General features: G+C 48.1%; 1 protein-coding gene and 1 long non-coding RNA gene across 2 annotated transcripts in view; one reads left to right on the top strand and one right to left on the bottom strand.

Moving 5' to 3' along the window:
• LOC120407331 (neuronal acetylcholine receptor subunit alpha-7-like) overlaps positions 1-14,581 on the bottom strand; it is a 115,910-nt gene that overhangs the window by 45,060 nt on the left and 56,269 nt on the right. Inside the window, exons 3-6 of the mRNA XM_039542843.1 lie at positions 8,718-8,762; positions 6,184-6,293; positions 4,750-4,829; positions 3,041-3,208 (exon numbers count right to left, since the gene is read on the bottom strand). Coding sequence (XP_039398777.1) covers positions 3,041-3,208; positions 4,750-4,829; positions 6,184-6,293; positions 8,718-8,762 — 403 coding nt within the window. The remainder of the gene's footprint in view (positions 1-3,040; positions 3,209-4,749; positions 4,830-6,183; positions 6,294-8,717; positions 8,763-14,581) is intronic.
• LOC120407332 overlaps positions 1-14,581 on the top strand; it is a 104,506-nt gene that overhangs the window by 44,227 nt on the left and 45,698 nt on the right. The gene's annotated exons all lie outside the window — the stretch shown is intronic.

Genomic DNA, 14,581 nt, shown 5'->3' with positions numbered 1-14,581 from the left:
GCAGGAAGCTGCAGGCGAGGGGTGTTTTGGAGGCAGTAGCTGAGACTATTAGAGACAGGAAACGGGGAGAAGAGGAGACTGTGGAGCTGGGGCTCTCGGAAGGGGCAGCTCTGAGGAGCACGTTTGGCTCCTGTAGCACCTTAGCCAGGGAAAGCCTGCGAGGGGGAGTTAAAGAGGGGAGTTCTTAAAGGGGCCTGGATGAAGGAGAAACTGGTGTGGCGGCCACAGAGACAACTCTACCTCCAAGGGCAGGGAACAGAAATGGGTATCTACAGTTTGCCTTCCCCACCCTTAGTGACTGTGATGTCTGGAGACACTGCGCCAGGCTGGCTTTCGATAGTTGTCCATCGCACCCAGTGTGCAGTAGACTGTTGACAATGTCCACAGTGGCAGCACAGACTCAGCACCCATCACCTTTTTCTCCTCTGGTTATATCTTCTGGATCTTCTCTTCCTTCACTGTTTTGCTTTGGTGCTTAAGGGTCAACAGGTCTGATCCACCATAATGTGTGCAGTGTGTCAGGATGACACAGAGAAGGGGCCTTCTTTAGAAGAGAAGGCCCTGGTTGTGTTAGGCAGGCTGCTTATCTAACTCCATTATTGCATTGGCCACTGTCAGAGTGATGTGAGAGCTGACACAATTCCATCCAGGTCTGCAGGAACAAACGCAGGCAACTCAAAGACCAAATGTGTTCCTCAGCGATGCTTGTTGAAGGCAGGATTTCAAGCCAGAAATAACCAAACAGGGCACTCTCCTGAGCTCAAAAACCTGTAGAGGAGTATTTGAAAACCAGTGCAGCACTGAGTGGGATGGACCTTTGGGGTTTTCCCCGCCCAGTGGAGTCCTTTACCCTTCCTGAAAATAGAATCCTGCTGGTTCCCATTAGTTTCTCTCCTCTGAGATATTCTGCCTTCAGACTTCACATTGCAGCTGCCAGCCTCCAGCTATGGGAAGAGCCACATGTAACCAAGCTCACATTGTAGCAAGCTAATCAAGGTCTATGTGGGGCCCACCCCACCCCTAGATGCAGACAGAGCAACACAGAATGGGTGTGGGTTATATACACACATTTTCTGTGCTGCTCCCTGAAATGGCTGGTAGAAACTCTGTAAAGAAGCTCAGGACTTTCCTCCTCTGGGGTTGAACTTGACATCTCTACTGGGCATAAAGCTAATACACCTTAGAGATGAAAGAGCTTGATTCTGATCTTGCTTAGCCTGTTTTTATACTGGCATTACTCTGACCTCAGTGGCTTTGCTCCCCATTTACACCTGAATAAGGGCTTGGCTACACTTGAGAGTTGCAGCGCTGGGAGTTACAGCGCTGGTCGTACAGCTGTGTAGGGAAAGCGCTGGTGTGTGGCCACACTCACAGCTACCAGCGCTGCAGTGTGGCCACATTTGCAGCGCTGTTGGGAGTGATGCATTATGGGCAGCTATCCCAGCGTTCAAGTGGCAGCAACGTGCTTTTCAAAAGAGGGGGGGTGGGGTATACTGTGACAGGGAGCGGGGGAGAGAGAGAGAGAGTGGATTTTTGGAGCCGACACTGTGTATCAGCTCCCTGCCTTGCAAAATCAGAAAATTTTCCCGACCCCTTACGCTTAACTGCAAACAGCCTGCAGACCAGATAAGAGCTGCTCCAAGAGACTCCCTTGCTCCGCCCCACCCCCGCTGTTTCTCTCGTCAAGCAAACACTCATCCACCTGCCTGCCTTATTCACAGGGTTTATCTCATTTGATTGTTCACTGAGTTACAGATTGATCACAGCAAACAGGAACTGTGTTTGTTTTTTAGATAAGCAGCTCCCGGAGCCCCGGAGCCCCGAGTTCACAACAAAACAAAGAGAGGCTGCATAACAAAACAAAGAGAGTAATTAGTTAAAAGCATTCTGGGATATCTCCTAATACCCTGGAGGCCAATAACAGCGCTGGTGTGTGGCCACACCCGACGAGCAGCGCTGCATCACCAGCGCTGCACTCGTTACACCCCAAGCAGACCAGGTGTTCAGCCAGCGCTGCAGCCAGGGAGTTGCAGCGCTGGATGTGCCTTGCAGGTGTGGACAGTTACTAAGTTGCAGCACTGGAAAGCCTCCACCAGCGCAGCAACTCTCAAGTGTAGCCAAGCCCTAAGTGAGATTGAATCAGGTCTGAAGAAGCCAGGTCTAAGAACAGAGTCTGTGAGAAGCATCAGCTTTTTAAAAGTACAGTTTTCTTCTGGAGCAGTAGAAAGAATGTTTGGAATGCATTGTCCTGATGTAGCGGAGGGGAGGCTACTGACTTTACTGAATAGAGACTTTGCTGTCCTGGGCCATGTCTACACTGATGGCGCTACAGCAGTATAGCTACTACAGCACCACAGCTGTGTGTCTCTAACCCCATAGTGTAGACGCAGACTACAATGACAGAAAGGTTTTTTCTGTTGATATAGGAACTCCACCTCCCCAAGCGTGGGTAGCTAGGTCAACAGAAACAGACTTCTGTCGACATAGCTGCATCTACACTGGGGGTTAGGTTGGTGTAGCCAGGGCACGCAGGGCTGTGGAATTTTCAGACCCATGTTGCTGTAGGGATGTCAACCCAAGTTTGAAGTGTAGACCAGGCTCTGGGTATATGGGTTGGGGGTTTGTTTGTTTGGGAGTTTTGCAACAGTTCCTGCTGAGATCAGACTTTCTAACCTAATCCCCTTTAGGCTAAATAGGTTGCAGAAATGTGATTTGATGTTCACTATGCACGTAGAAGTCCCAGAGATCAAAGTTCTGTGCTGACCCCCTGCACGTATTGACGTCGGTAGAATTTCATAGGTTATCAGAGCCCACAGCACCATACCCACAGGCTCCCTAATGTAGCTTTAGTTAACTCGGCAGGACAAGAAAGAAAACACTTGAAACATTGTCTGCAGTCCAATTGTGAGATTTCTATTGCTTTTCAAATAGGAGCTTTCAATACCTGTACTTCAAATATCCAGATAAGAGCTGTCATTCCTATGTATTCATTTTGCCTTAAAGTTTCAACTCATTTAGATTTCTAAGCGAGCCAACTTACCCACTAAATCCCATTCTCCATTTGATATGTAATTGGAAATATCAGCTTCAAGCATCTGCAGATCAAGCAGCCAGCCATTGTGGGTCCATGAACCAAATTTCAAATCGCATTTTTGCACATCGAAAGGGAACCAGCGGACGTCAATGTAACACGTGCTCTTCAAAATGCCTGAGAATAGATGTTAGAGGGGGAAACAGACATCTGAGGTCTGAAGGGCAAATGCAAAATGAAATGACATCGTGCTGAGATCCTGTGGAACTGTCAGGCCTCTCTCTACAATTAGATTCAATCCAGCTGAGCAGACTCTGATTAGAATTTCTAATCGAACTGTTCCACTAACAGCACTTACGATTTCCTGAGCCAAATGACTTTCCTTTTTCAGTCTCCTTCTTGAGAGACCCATCTGATGCAGGGTTTCTAAAGAGATAGGGGCCAAATTCTCTCCAGGTGTAAATGGGTGCACACCGTGTTGAGTTCAGCCGCGCTACACCAACATACACCAGCAGAGAAACCAGCTCAGGAGATATCAACAAACATACAAATTCCTGCCTTTTTACCCCTTTGATTTCTTTGCCATGCTTGGGCCATATCACCAATCTTCCCTCGTGTATGGTCTCTAGGGGTATGTCTACACTGTGTCTGGTGCAAGCCTCCCACCCTAGGTCATCCTAAAAATAGCTGGGGCTGAGGCTGGGGCTCTCAAGCCTGGGGTGGGGTTGGATGTGGGGTCGGACTGACAGCCCAAGTTGCAATGTCAAAGCATTGTCTGCACAGCTATTTTCAGTGCACTCGTGCGAGCCCCATGTGCACTAGTTTGTGAACTCAGGCTGGGGGACTCACTCCCAGACGCAGAGTGGAGATGCCCTGGGAAGCTTGCTGGGCGATCCTACCCCATTATACAAATCTGTGCCTGTCTACACAATGGCCTTGCAGTTAAGCTAACAGAATCCCACGTATCCCTGCTCTGGGACTGAGAACCATTAAATTTCAGTTGGCTGCAGTGAAGTTCCTCTTCCCAGTGGTCAGGGCACCTGCCTGGGACTCCACTGATCAGGGCTCACGTCTTTGCTCTACCACCGACTTCCTGTATGACGCTGGGCAAGTCACTTAGTCTCTTTGTGCTCCGGTTCCTCGTCTCTAAAACAAGGATGACAGCAGCGCCCTGCCTCACGGGGCCTGTGAGGGTAAGCCCGCTAAAGGCTGTGAGGTGCTCCGATGCCACAGGAGTGGTGCCGTAGAAGTGACATAAGCAGATAGGCTGAGATTCACAAAGAGACTTAGATGCTTGCCGGCCACTTTAAGCACCTAAATCCCAGAACTGGACCCTGGTGAAATTAATACAATCCTGCGCAGCTGCTGCAGAACCCGATAGTCCCGTAAACTCATTGCCACGTAAGTGTTTGCAGTAAAAGTTCCTTAGGTGCCTGTGTTTCTGCTGGATCATCAAAAGGTTCAGCATTGAATGGTGCTAAACTTTTTTGTCACAGTGGGAGCCACCGGATGCTGAACACTTTTCAATATCTGACGTGTATTTAGGGGCCTAAAATAGAAACTGAATTCTTTCGGAAGTCTGTCCCCAGCATAGAGTGCACAGAGCGTCTCATCCAGATCTGCTTTTAAACTGATACAATTCATTCTCTAAATAGGAAAATTGATTGATGCTATTAAAGTAAATTGATTTAAACCAACAAACAAAATCAGTCTCCTACCTGGAGGAATGTACTGACAAGATCCAGAATAATTCACCAACACATTCGTGTGAAATGTGGCATCGAATCTTTCATCCGCACTAAAACACAACATAAAAAAACCCACAGGCCCTTGAATTCAAAATGTGATGAACAGTAAGGTAGCGCTCATTAATTTCTGAATAGTGGATTAGGGACAGGTGGGTAAACGTTGTAAAATAGCATTAATTGGAATCTCTAGCTCACTCCAGACTGAGCTTGGATCTTCTATCAAGATTTAGGTCTGTTGGACAAAGGATCCATTGCTCAGCTGGCTGGACCCCCAGACGGCCCCAGTCACGAGGGAGAGATGCTGCAAGGAGCTCAGCTCCCATTTAGGCAACTCACTGAAATGGCCTGATTTTCAGAAGAGCTCAGCACCCTTGATGCCAAGGCTGTGATGACCATGGGGCCCTGGGCACCTTACTCAGGGTGGAGGTACTAGGTGCTAGCATAGCAGGAGCTTGGAACTGCAGCTCCTCTTCACTGAGAGCAAGAAGTCCTGGGCCAGCGGTGAAGGGCCGGAGAAGGAAGGGAACTGTCGGGGGCTCAGATGACCTAGTGGCAGGCCTTTGTGGGTGCCCAGGGATCTGGACTGTAAGCTCTTAGCGGCTTTTTGTTCTGTGTTTGTAGAGCACCTAGAGTAGTGGGGCCCTGGTCAATGGCTGGGCTCCGAGGTGCTACAGAGATACCAATAGTAATAATAGGCACAATGTTGTGTGCAGACCTTGCGGGTTGGAGCTCTATAATTTCAGGAGTTAGCTGAGGTTTGTGGAAGCTTCCAGACTGCTGGATACTTATCCAAACTGAATCAAACAATCCAACCCTTCAGATCTTGATATTTTATGCAACGTGTCTTCAAAATGGCTATTTCAGACTTTCCCATTCTGGCATTGTCCTGCACTCCCTCTGAACTGAAGGTGACTTCATAATTATCTTACTATCTTAGGGCCTGATTCAACTCCCAGTGAAGCTAGTAGGACTATTTCTATCAAGTTTCCTGGGCTTTGTTGGTCCCTATGTGTAGTCTTTTAGCTATATGTAATTGTGATATTTTTAAGTGCTAACATCATCTAATTTTCCATAAGGCTGTACCAGAAGACTACAAAAGCACAAACATCAAATGAAACCAGCATAATTATTTACATTAGCACAAGATAAGTAATCGTAACTTAATCTTCCATTTTTCAGACCATGGCCAAAGGCCTCAAGCCATTTCTATTTTACAAGCATTGTTAAGATAACTCTGTGCTTCCATCTAGACTTTTCACTGTACTGCAGCACTTGTCTGGGTTTGTTTCCACTGTTTGGAGGCCATAAACCTGATCCTTAGCTGAAGTCAATGGAGCTATGCTGATTTACACCAGGGGATGAACTGACTCAGTGTTTGTCTCAGTACTTATAAACCTTCCGTACCTGTTATACAGAAGAATGTCTGGCACCCATATCTGGTCAGCGGGAAATCGTAAGTTCTGGACTCCTGGGTATGCAGACTGATCCCAAGACAAGTAAACGTCAATCCAGGACTATAGGAAAATATAGACACAAATGTTATTTATCATTTCTACAACATAGGATCATAGGGGAAAGGAATGTTTCCCTGTATGTTTGGAAGGTGCCTGGCACATTTGGGTGCCATGGGAAGATAATGAATATTAGCAATAGCAACGATAACACAATAATGACTGTTCTGGGGTTAATAACAAGTGACGACAATGAAAAGACAGGTGTGTGCACTGAGGAGCTCGCAGTGTAATGACAACATTTGGACTATTATATTTTAACATATTTGTTGTTTAGAAAAATCTATACGGAAATATTTATTTCCTGTTACATCGATGGATGGTGACTTACACCAGCTGAGGGCCTGGCCTGGCAAGCATACAATTGCACTCTGTATTCCAAAATGATTGTTTATGAGATTTTCCCCTTCCCCAAAAAAATACCAGATTTGGATTTTTGCTGAACTTTGGGATCAATACAAATTCTTGACTGAAGACTACAGAGTATCTAGTGTGATAGACCCAGGCCAGTTGGGAACAGCAAAATAGCAGAAGGCAGATATACTGGCCACTGGATTAACAGTTTTCTGTTCCCTGACTGACCAGAGCAGGGGCTGCTCCAGGCTAATGAGAACACCTGACTCCAATTAACCTGCAAAGAGTCAGGTGAGGCCATTCAGTTAATGTGACCACCTGACTCTAATTAAGGCCCCACTGATACTATAAAAAGGGCTCACTCCAGTCAGGCAGGGGAGAGCCAGGGAGCCAGAGGAGAGGAAGTGCGGCTGAAGGGCTGGTTAATGAAGACACCCTCAAACCATCGTTAAGGGAGCCCTAAGGTAAGGGTGAAGAAGGGAGAAGCAGGAGAGCTGTGGGGAAGTGGCCCAGGGAAATGTAGCAACTCTGGCAGTGAAAGGTTGGCTGCCAACAGCTGCTACCATTAGGGTCCCTGGGCCGGAACCCGGAGTAGAGGGCGGGCCTGGGTCCCCCGCAACCCCCCACTACAGGAACAGCTCCTGGGAGGGGAAGTCAGGCCCCTGTCAGGACAGGAGGCTAAACTGTTCTGAAATAAGCCCCCAGGGACAACAGAGACTGTGGGAGTTCCCTCACCAACCTCCTTGCTGGCCTATGATGAAAAGGGCTCAGTAGACTGTAACCCTGGCCCTAGAGAGAGAAGGGCTACGTGGAGGGTCACAGTGAGCCACTGAGGCTAAGCATACACCGCCTAGAAGCGCAGGACCCATGGGAGCAAGGTCAGAGCTCTGCCGCAACAAGTTCTCCTGTCCAAAGTATAAGCACACAAGAGGAGATGAAAATGATAACATGGCAGCAGTGTAAAAGTATAGGTTGGAATAGTTTAGGTTATTCTTTTTTTTGTAACCAAAATTGCTCAGACCATAAACTACAATGTAGTTGGGGGGACAAGCAGAAGGATCATTTGCTCCATTCAGATAATATATTTGGTTTCTAATGTAATATTAGAGTTAGTTCAATCATTCATCTCTCCTGTGATCTTTTAGCTTTGATGAGGCAACTCCAATGACCACAAATAAAGCAGAAGCTCAGGTTTATGTTGCATAAGAATAAATGATACCTCCTACCATACAGGAATGCTTAATCCTACACTGGAACATTAATTCAGGAGTTGTTGTCATCCCTGTGCATTATTATCTGAGTTTTCCTTGTACGCATTTAATTGCAAACTTACTTACTTATCCTATGTGATCTGTGAAGACCACAACCTGGGCGCCATGTTATATAGGGCAGATAATAAGGGAAATTTAAAAAAAATGGGAGGGAAGGAGATTTCCAAAAGTGCCTAAGTGGTTTAGGAGTCTGTCCCATTGATATGCAATGGGACATATACTTCTAAGTTCCTTAGGCACTCTTGGAAATTTCCCCTGGATCCTACAGTGAGGCCTTTAAGTCCATATTTAGACACACTCTGGGATTCTCAAAGGAGTTTAAGAAAGCAAGATGTGCAGCTTCATTAGGATTTGAGGCACCTTTGGAAATCCCAGTCATTGACTTCAGTGGAAACTGAAGCCTTTGAAAACCAGCCCTCCAATTTCAGTGCCCTAAACATGTTTAGAGCTTCATTTATTAACATCTGTGCCTTAAGGCTCATTGGACCAACTCCACTGAGACCTTCAGAGTTACAGCAGGACTTAATATGACCAATCACTTCATTTTCAGATCTGAAAGGAAGTGATAACTGGGATTTTCAGAGGGCCCAACTCCCATTGAAAGCCGGTCAGAGTCGGGCACTTCCCTCCTGTATGCTGCTTTGGAAATCCTGCTCCATTCCATCTTCAGCAATATTTCCAAGAGCTTAATTTGCTTGTGTCCCAGCATAGAAGATGACAGACCGTTCTTCTGCCAAAGGATCATATTCAGTAACTTCCTTTTACAACAATTTGTGTTCAGTGCTGATGCAAAGTTACTCACCATCTGTAACCAAGCGTTCGTTATCAGCACCTGGTTCTTCTCATCCTTCAAAAAGAGAGAAGAAAACCTAATGAGCCCAAGAAAATATTGTGGGTTCTTTCCCCACAGAATCAAACCCAAACCCAACTCTCAGGATAAATGAATGCAAATATTGCAATCACAAATTATGGACTTGATGCTGGAGTCACTGGGTGAAATCTCTGACCCATGTGATGCAGAAGATCAGACTAAATGATTATAATAGTTCCTTCTGGCCTTAAAAACAAATCTATGAAAATTCAGCACTCATTATAATTCATCAACATCAGCAATGAAAATAATTTACCATGGCCATTATTTATTTGAAGACATTTATTCTCTACAGAAGCTATCAGAGATTTTCATTTTAATTAGATGGCTGTGGTAAAATAAACTACAGACTCTGTGACATGCAGTAACTGGAGAGGATTAACGCTGGCATTATTGTTGCTACAGACGAATCGTGAATAGATTCCCAAGACGCATCTTAAAGTTATGTCATTGACATTTATATAGAAAATACTGGTCTTGAGCAGAAGTTAGGGCACATCAGCAAACTGTGAAAATGATGTTTATCAAGAGGACGCTATGGAGAACACATGTGGAGTTCTGTGTGTCTAAATACAACTCTAAGCAGGCTACAGATCACCCTGGAATCCAATTCTCTATCCATAATAACAATACCTAGTGTTTTTCAGCTACAGATCTCAAAGTGCTTTGCAAAAGAGATAAGTGCCATGACCCCATTTTACAGATGGTGAGACTAAGTGGATTGCTCAAGCTCACCCAGCAGGCTGCACAACTACCAATTTGTGGGCTCATATCACAGAGAGGAACATACAGCTAAGCACCTCATTCGCATGGGCAGGACACACAAGCCCATACCCCCTCTGACACACCCATACTTTTCTCCATTTGCATGTAGGAGACAAGGGCACCATTGGTTTCAGACTTAATACTCCCAGTGCTTAAGCATATCTGTGGCCATTCACAGCCTCTGCTGGCACTTATGCAGGCATGCGGCATCTTTTCAAACTCCGCTGTGAACTGCACAGAGTTTGCAAGATCGAGGAGTGGCTGCTAAGGGCTCCATTGTCACTTAGTGCCTCTCCCTATGCAAGGGGTAGCTGGGATGCGCCAAAAGCAGCGCAGGGAAGGACTGGGAGAAATTGGGACTCATCCCTGTGCTCCCCTTGCTCTAGGCCATAGCAGAAACAGGGGACTCCCCACTCTGCACTAGCTCTGCTGGCCATGCATCGAGGGAGGGTGTGGCAGATCCAAGGCCCCTCCCATTTCTCCTCGTTCTCAGCCAGCCAGCACAGGAGGGAGACCAGCAGCCTGCAGAACCTGCTTTTCCCCCTGCCGCCTGCACAGGGACTGGCCATGTGGGCAGCATGCTTTCTAGTCTCTTGTGCCGATGGGCTGGGCAAATGATCATTCTGACCTAAAACCTCCCCTTCTTTTGTCCTAGGAATGAATCGTTTTTGTTGTGTGCCCTTTGCTCTCGTTCTTTGCTAGCAAAGGAGAAGCAGTAAGCACAAAGCTAGCTGAGAGAACAGACGGATTCGCTACAATGCAATGGAGATGGAGAAAGTCATGGGCCTGAGATGCCTGCGGTTCAGTAAGGGGCGTTGAACAAAGCTACTGTGGAATATCGTGGTAAATCTTGTGAGCTATAGCACATTGGACTTGGACTGCAATGATCAAAGAGCCCCGAGACCCCGCACAAAATCCATCAGGCTGGTAAGAGCTGGGGATGAACAGGCCATAATAGCTAACGCTTTGAATGGAAATATATGAATAATTCCCAGACGCAACTTCATTAAGACAAAGGGTGACATTTTGGCTCCATTGAATTCGGTGGGGCCAGGATTTCACTCTAAGTCGATTAAGTTCCTTTGCAGACATTAATGACTGAGATAAGATGCCAGATTTTCAAAAGAATTCAGCTCCCACTTAGGTGCCTCAATGAAATGTCCAATTTTTAAAAATTCTCAACACCCAGCAGCTCCCAGCTAGGCAGATGCTTCAGCTGCCCTCTGCTCGTGAGGAGCTATAAACACTCTGCAGGTGCCGTGGCTACTCTGTGGTCTCAGCCAGGGGCGGCCATCAAGATGAGGAACCACAAGCCCACTGGCTCTGGGAGTCTGTGGAGCAAACCGAAGAGATTGTTAGCCCTGGTGGCTCTTTCTGGTCCTGTGTAGGCCACAGATATGCTTAAGCACTGGGAGTATTAAATCTGAAACCAATGGTGCCCTTGCCTCCAACTTTCTCTGTAGGATAACTGATCCCAGTGGGTATCTCTCCTCTTGTAACTTCCTCCCATGAATCCAAGTCGGGAAGCATAAAAAGGAGGTGCGGTCTGTACCCTGCAGTCTTTTATACAAAGTCCCCATGGCTTCCAAATACTTAGTGAACCAACCCCCATGAACTCTCTGGTTTTCCCCAAACTAGCTGAAAGCCTCAGCCCTCCCAGGGGCCAAAGGAACTAGTCAGCTGTGGAGTTTCTAGTCCAAGCTATTTATTCCCCAACAAGTTCAGAAACTTTTGCAAAAGCCCAAACCTCTGGTTTGATTCAAACTGTCACAGTGTAAAGGCTTGTCTACACTACAAAATTAAATGGACCTACAGCCACCGCAGTAACTAAAGTGGTGGTTCACATCCACACTACGCTCCTTCTGTCTGTGGTGCACGTCCGCACTATGAGAGCTTTCACTGACTGAACTGGGTGGGGCATTGTGAGGCACTGACAGCAGGAGCCCAGCAGCCCGGGATCTGACAGCCTAAGTTGGCAGCCGGGCATGGGCTCACAGCTGGTGGTCCCCACACCCCAGAGCTGACAGCCCGAGCTGTCAGCAGGGCAGTGGGTGAGCCCTGCGCATGGGGGCAGCCATGAACCCTGCTGACAGCTTGGGTTACCAGCACCAGGGCAAGGGGGGCAGGGCTCCAGCTGTCAGCCCCGCTGGGGGCTGACAGCCAACAGGCGACACAAGTAATGCAGTGTCTATGTGGGTGCTGCATCGCCCCTAACGACAACAACATAAGCCCTGCGCCTCTTGTGGGGGTGAAGTTATTGTGTCGGCATACAGGGAGACTCACTCCGACGGAAGCACCATTCAAGCATAGGCGCTGACATAATTAAGTCAATGTATGCTGCCTTGCATTGACCTAGCCTTGTAGTGTGGACCAGGCCTAAGTGACAGACACCTTGTCCAACTGCCCACAGATTTTCAGGCAAACAATCCCACCTCCAACCGTTCTCCCCGGCAGGCAGACTGCACATTAGAAATTCCTGGGCTGTTGATTTATGTTTGGCCAACTTGGAAGCAGCTTTGGAAGCTGAGGTTATAATGGGCAGCTGGCCCCCACCAAGCTTGTGAATACCCGTCTGCTGTGATGGGCAGCACTGCAGTCTGAGCCCCTGTGTCGCTAATGCCATCTGCATGCACTACCCCAGCCTGTTCTTGTTTCACTGCCACCAATGTCTTTTTTGCTACTAACGCTTTCCCTGGGTCTTCCACTGAGAGTAAATGGGAGCAGTCCTTTCCCGGCCATGCCTGTGCCTAACATCGCTGCCAATGACGCAGCTGTGTGCAGATAACAAGAGAGCCTCTGAATCCAAGTCCCCAAAGGAGCTGAGGATAAAAAGAATACGTGTCTGCCAGCGGCCTCAAAGCCAAGCTACTTGTCACATCCCCAGCTCTCCTGCTCCCCCGCATGAAAATGAATCCACTGTCTTTTCCTGCCCGTAGTTCCACTGTGTCCAAACCCCACTGGCACTGAAGGCACAAGTGAACCGGAAGTGGCATGGGCACGTTGCAACGTTTTGTGGCTCACAAAGAGAACGAGTCGCATTTCTGCAATGCAAATATTAGCTCTGGGAAATTATCTGTTGCGCTACCCCAAGCTGCAGTCTCTCTGCAGAGTCACCTTCACAGTAGACATGCAAATTTGCTACCCATGAAGAGTCAGCAAAAATATGAGCAGCTTAAGCCATGCGCATCTGTCGTGCTGCCTGGAGTGGCTCATGGCCATGAGTGCCGATGTCGGGGCAGACACCCCAAACGGGCGTTCTGTAATTAGATTGCACCAAGTCAGTAACAAATGTGACCTCCTGGATCACTGTACCAGTCTTACCAGGGAGTCACAGACAACCCCCTTGGGCATTCCAGTTTATCTGGCCATCCAGGAAAGCTGGACTAAGTGATAAATGGTCACTTACGCCAAAGATCACAAAATATCCAGGTTGCTGCCAGTCCCAAGAGATCAGTCACCTTCCCCCAGGTCAATTTGTACCTTAGATCTCACACCAAAGTCAACACTTACAACCAATCCTCTAATAAACTAACTGAGGATTAATAAATGAGAACGTTATTTACAGGTTAAAGCAGGCAACAGACAGACACAAATGAGTGACAGTCTGTGGTTCCAAAAGGTGGCAGAGCTGTAGCAATCTGTCAGCACTGAATGGCTTGTAGGGCTAATCCAGCCTGGCCCTCGGGATCTTGTCTCCCATTTACCAGCTCCAGCCCTGCGAGAGTCCAAACAGCAGAGAGAGAGAGAGAGATGAAAAATATTCTTGTCATCTAGTTTTATTTCCTTCTTCCGGAATTCAAGCGGCTGGGAGGAGCCCTTTTGCACATAGGCTCTTTATGGGTGTGATGGGGCAACTGACAAAGCCTTTGTGTTGTGACGTCCCACAATGGCCCGTGTGGATTCAGTAGCCCTTCCTGAGGGGCAGTGTCACAGGGTCGGTGCAGACTCTCCCACTTCTATGCCTGCACCCTGTGTTTGGGCTGGTATAGTAAAGAGTCTCCCACGCCTTCTTTTGCTGGATCATCCGTGTCTTTACTGACAGCGTTCGTGCAGTTCCCCGCTCTCCCAACCACTAGCACCCCACAGACCCTCCCCAGGGTCTCCTGCCTTGCAGGTTTCCCTCGTTGGTAAGGAGACAGCAATACCACCCCCGCCTCCTCCCAGCCTGGCCTCCTCACTGAGGTTTGTTCAGGGTTTTTATAGCCCTCCAGTGCCTCGGCCCAGCTGTCAGCACCCAGCTCAGCAGGTTCCTCTGAGCCAGCCCTGAGGAGGGCTTGCAGCTGGGCTCCCTGCTGAATACCTGTGTCTCTACCCTGGCCTCCTGGCCAGCAAGCAGACTGCAGCCAGCACCTTGGCAGGGCTTGAAAGGGGGGTTTACCCCAGCCCTGCCACAGGCAGGAGATAACACCTTTTGTAAGAAGAGCATTTTGCATTAGGTGAAGTTTTGCCCTGGTTGGTGAGTCACGTCATTCAGAACAAACCTTTTCCAGTTTGGGGCTTTGGGCCAGGGGCTTGGGCACGTTCCCCCTTCCTGCGGTGTACAGGAGGGGCAGGGTGAGGGCAGGGAGCTTTGGGAGAGGAGATCCGGCGGCATCTGTCCCTTCCTGTGAGCCTCTTGAAGGCTGCAAGAGCAGAGAATCCTGGAGAGATTCACGAACACCTAGTGCAAGACAAGGCCCTTTCTATGTGCAGGAGGCGTCTCTGCCCAGGGAGCTCGTGTGCTGTAAATTCACACCCTAGCTTGCTGTGCAATAACTTCCCCATGGAGACACGCTCTTAGGCAGCGCAGGCTGGGGCATTGCCCCTCATGAACGTTTTTGGCAGGAAATGTTTTTCCCACTGGTGAGTCTCCCAAGTGATTGATTTACACCGGGGGCTTCAGCAGTGCAAAGAAAAAGACTCAGGACTTACATTAGTATTTAATGGAACAATCATAGCAGTCATATGAAAGGAAGCTATAGGGGACGCATCAGCACAGACTTTCCATGGCAGGCCTACAAGTCTGGAACTTAGTGACTGTAGACAGGTGC

This window comes from Mauremys reevesii, linkage group 6, assembly GCF_016161935.1.
Source record: "Mauremys reevesii isolate NIE-2019 linkage group 6, ASM1616193v1, whole genome shotgun sequence".
Lineage (NCBI taxonomy): Eukaryota > Metazoa > Chordata > Testudines > Geoemydidae > Mauremys > Mauremys reevesii.
Note: the sequence above shows the minus strand (reverse complement) of the source record. Positions and strands in the feature narration are given on the sequence as shown.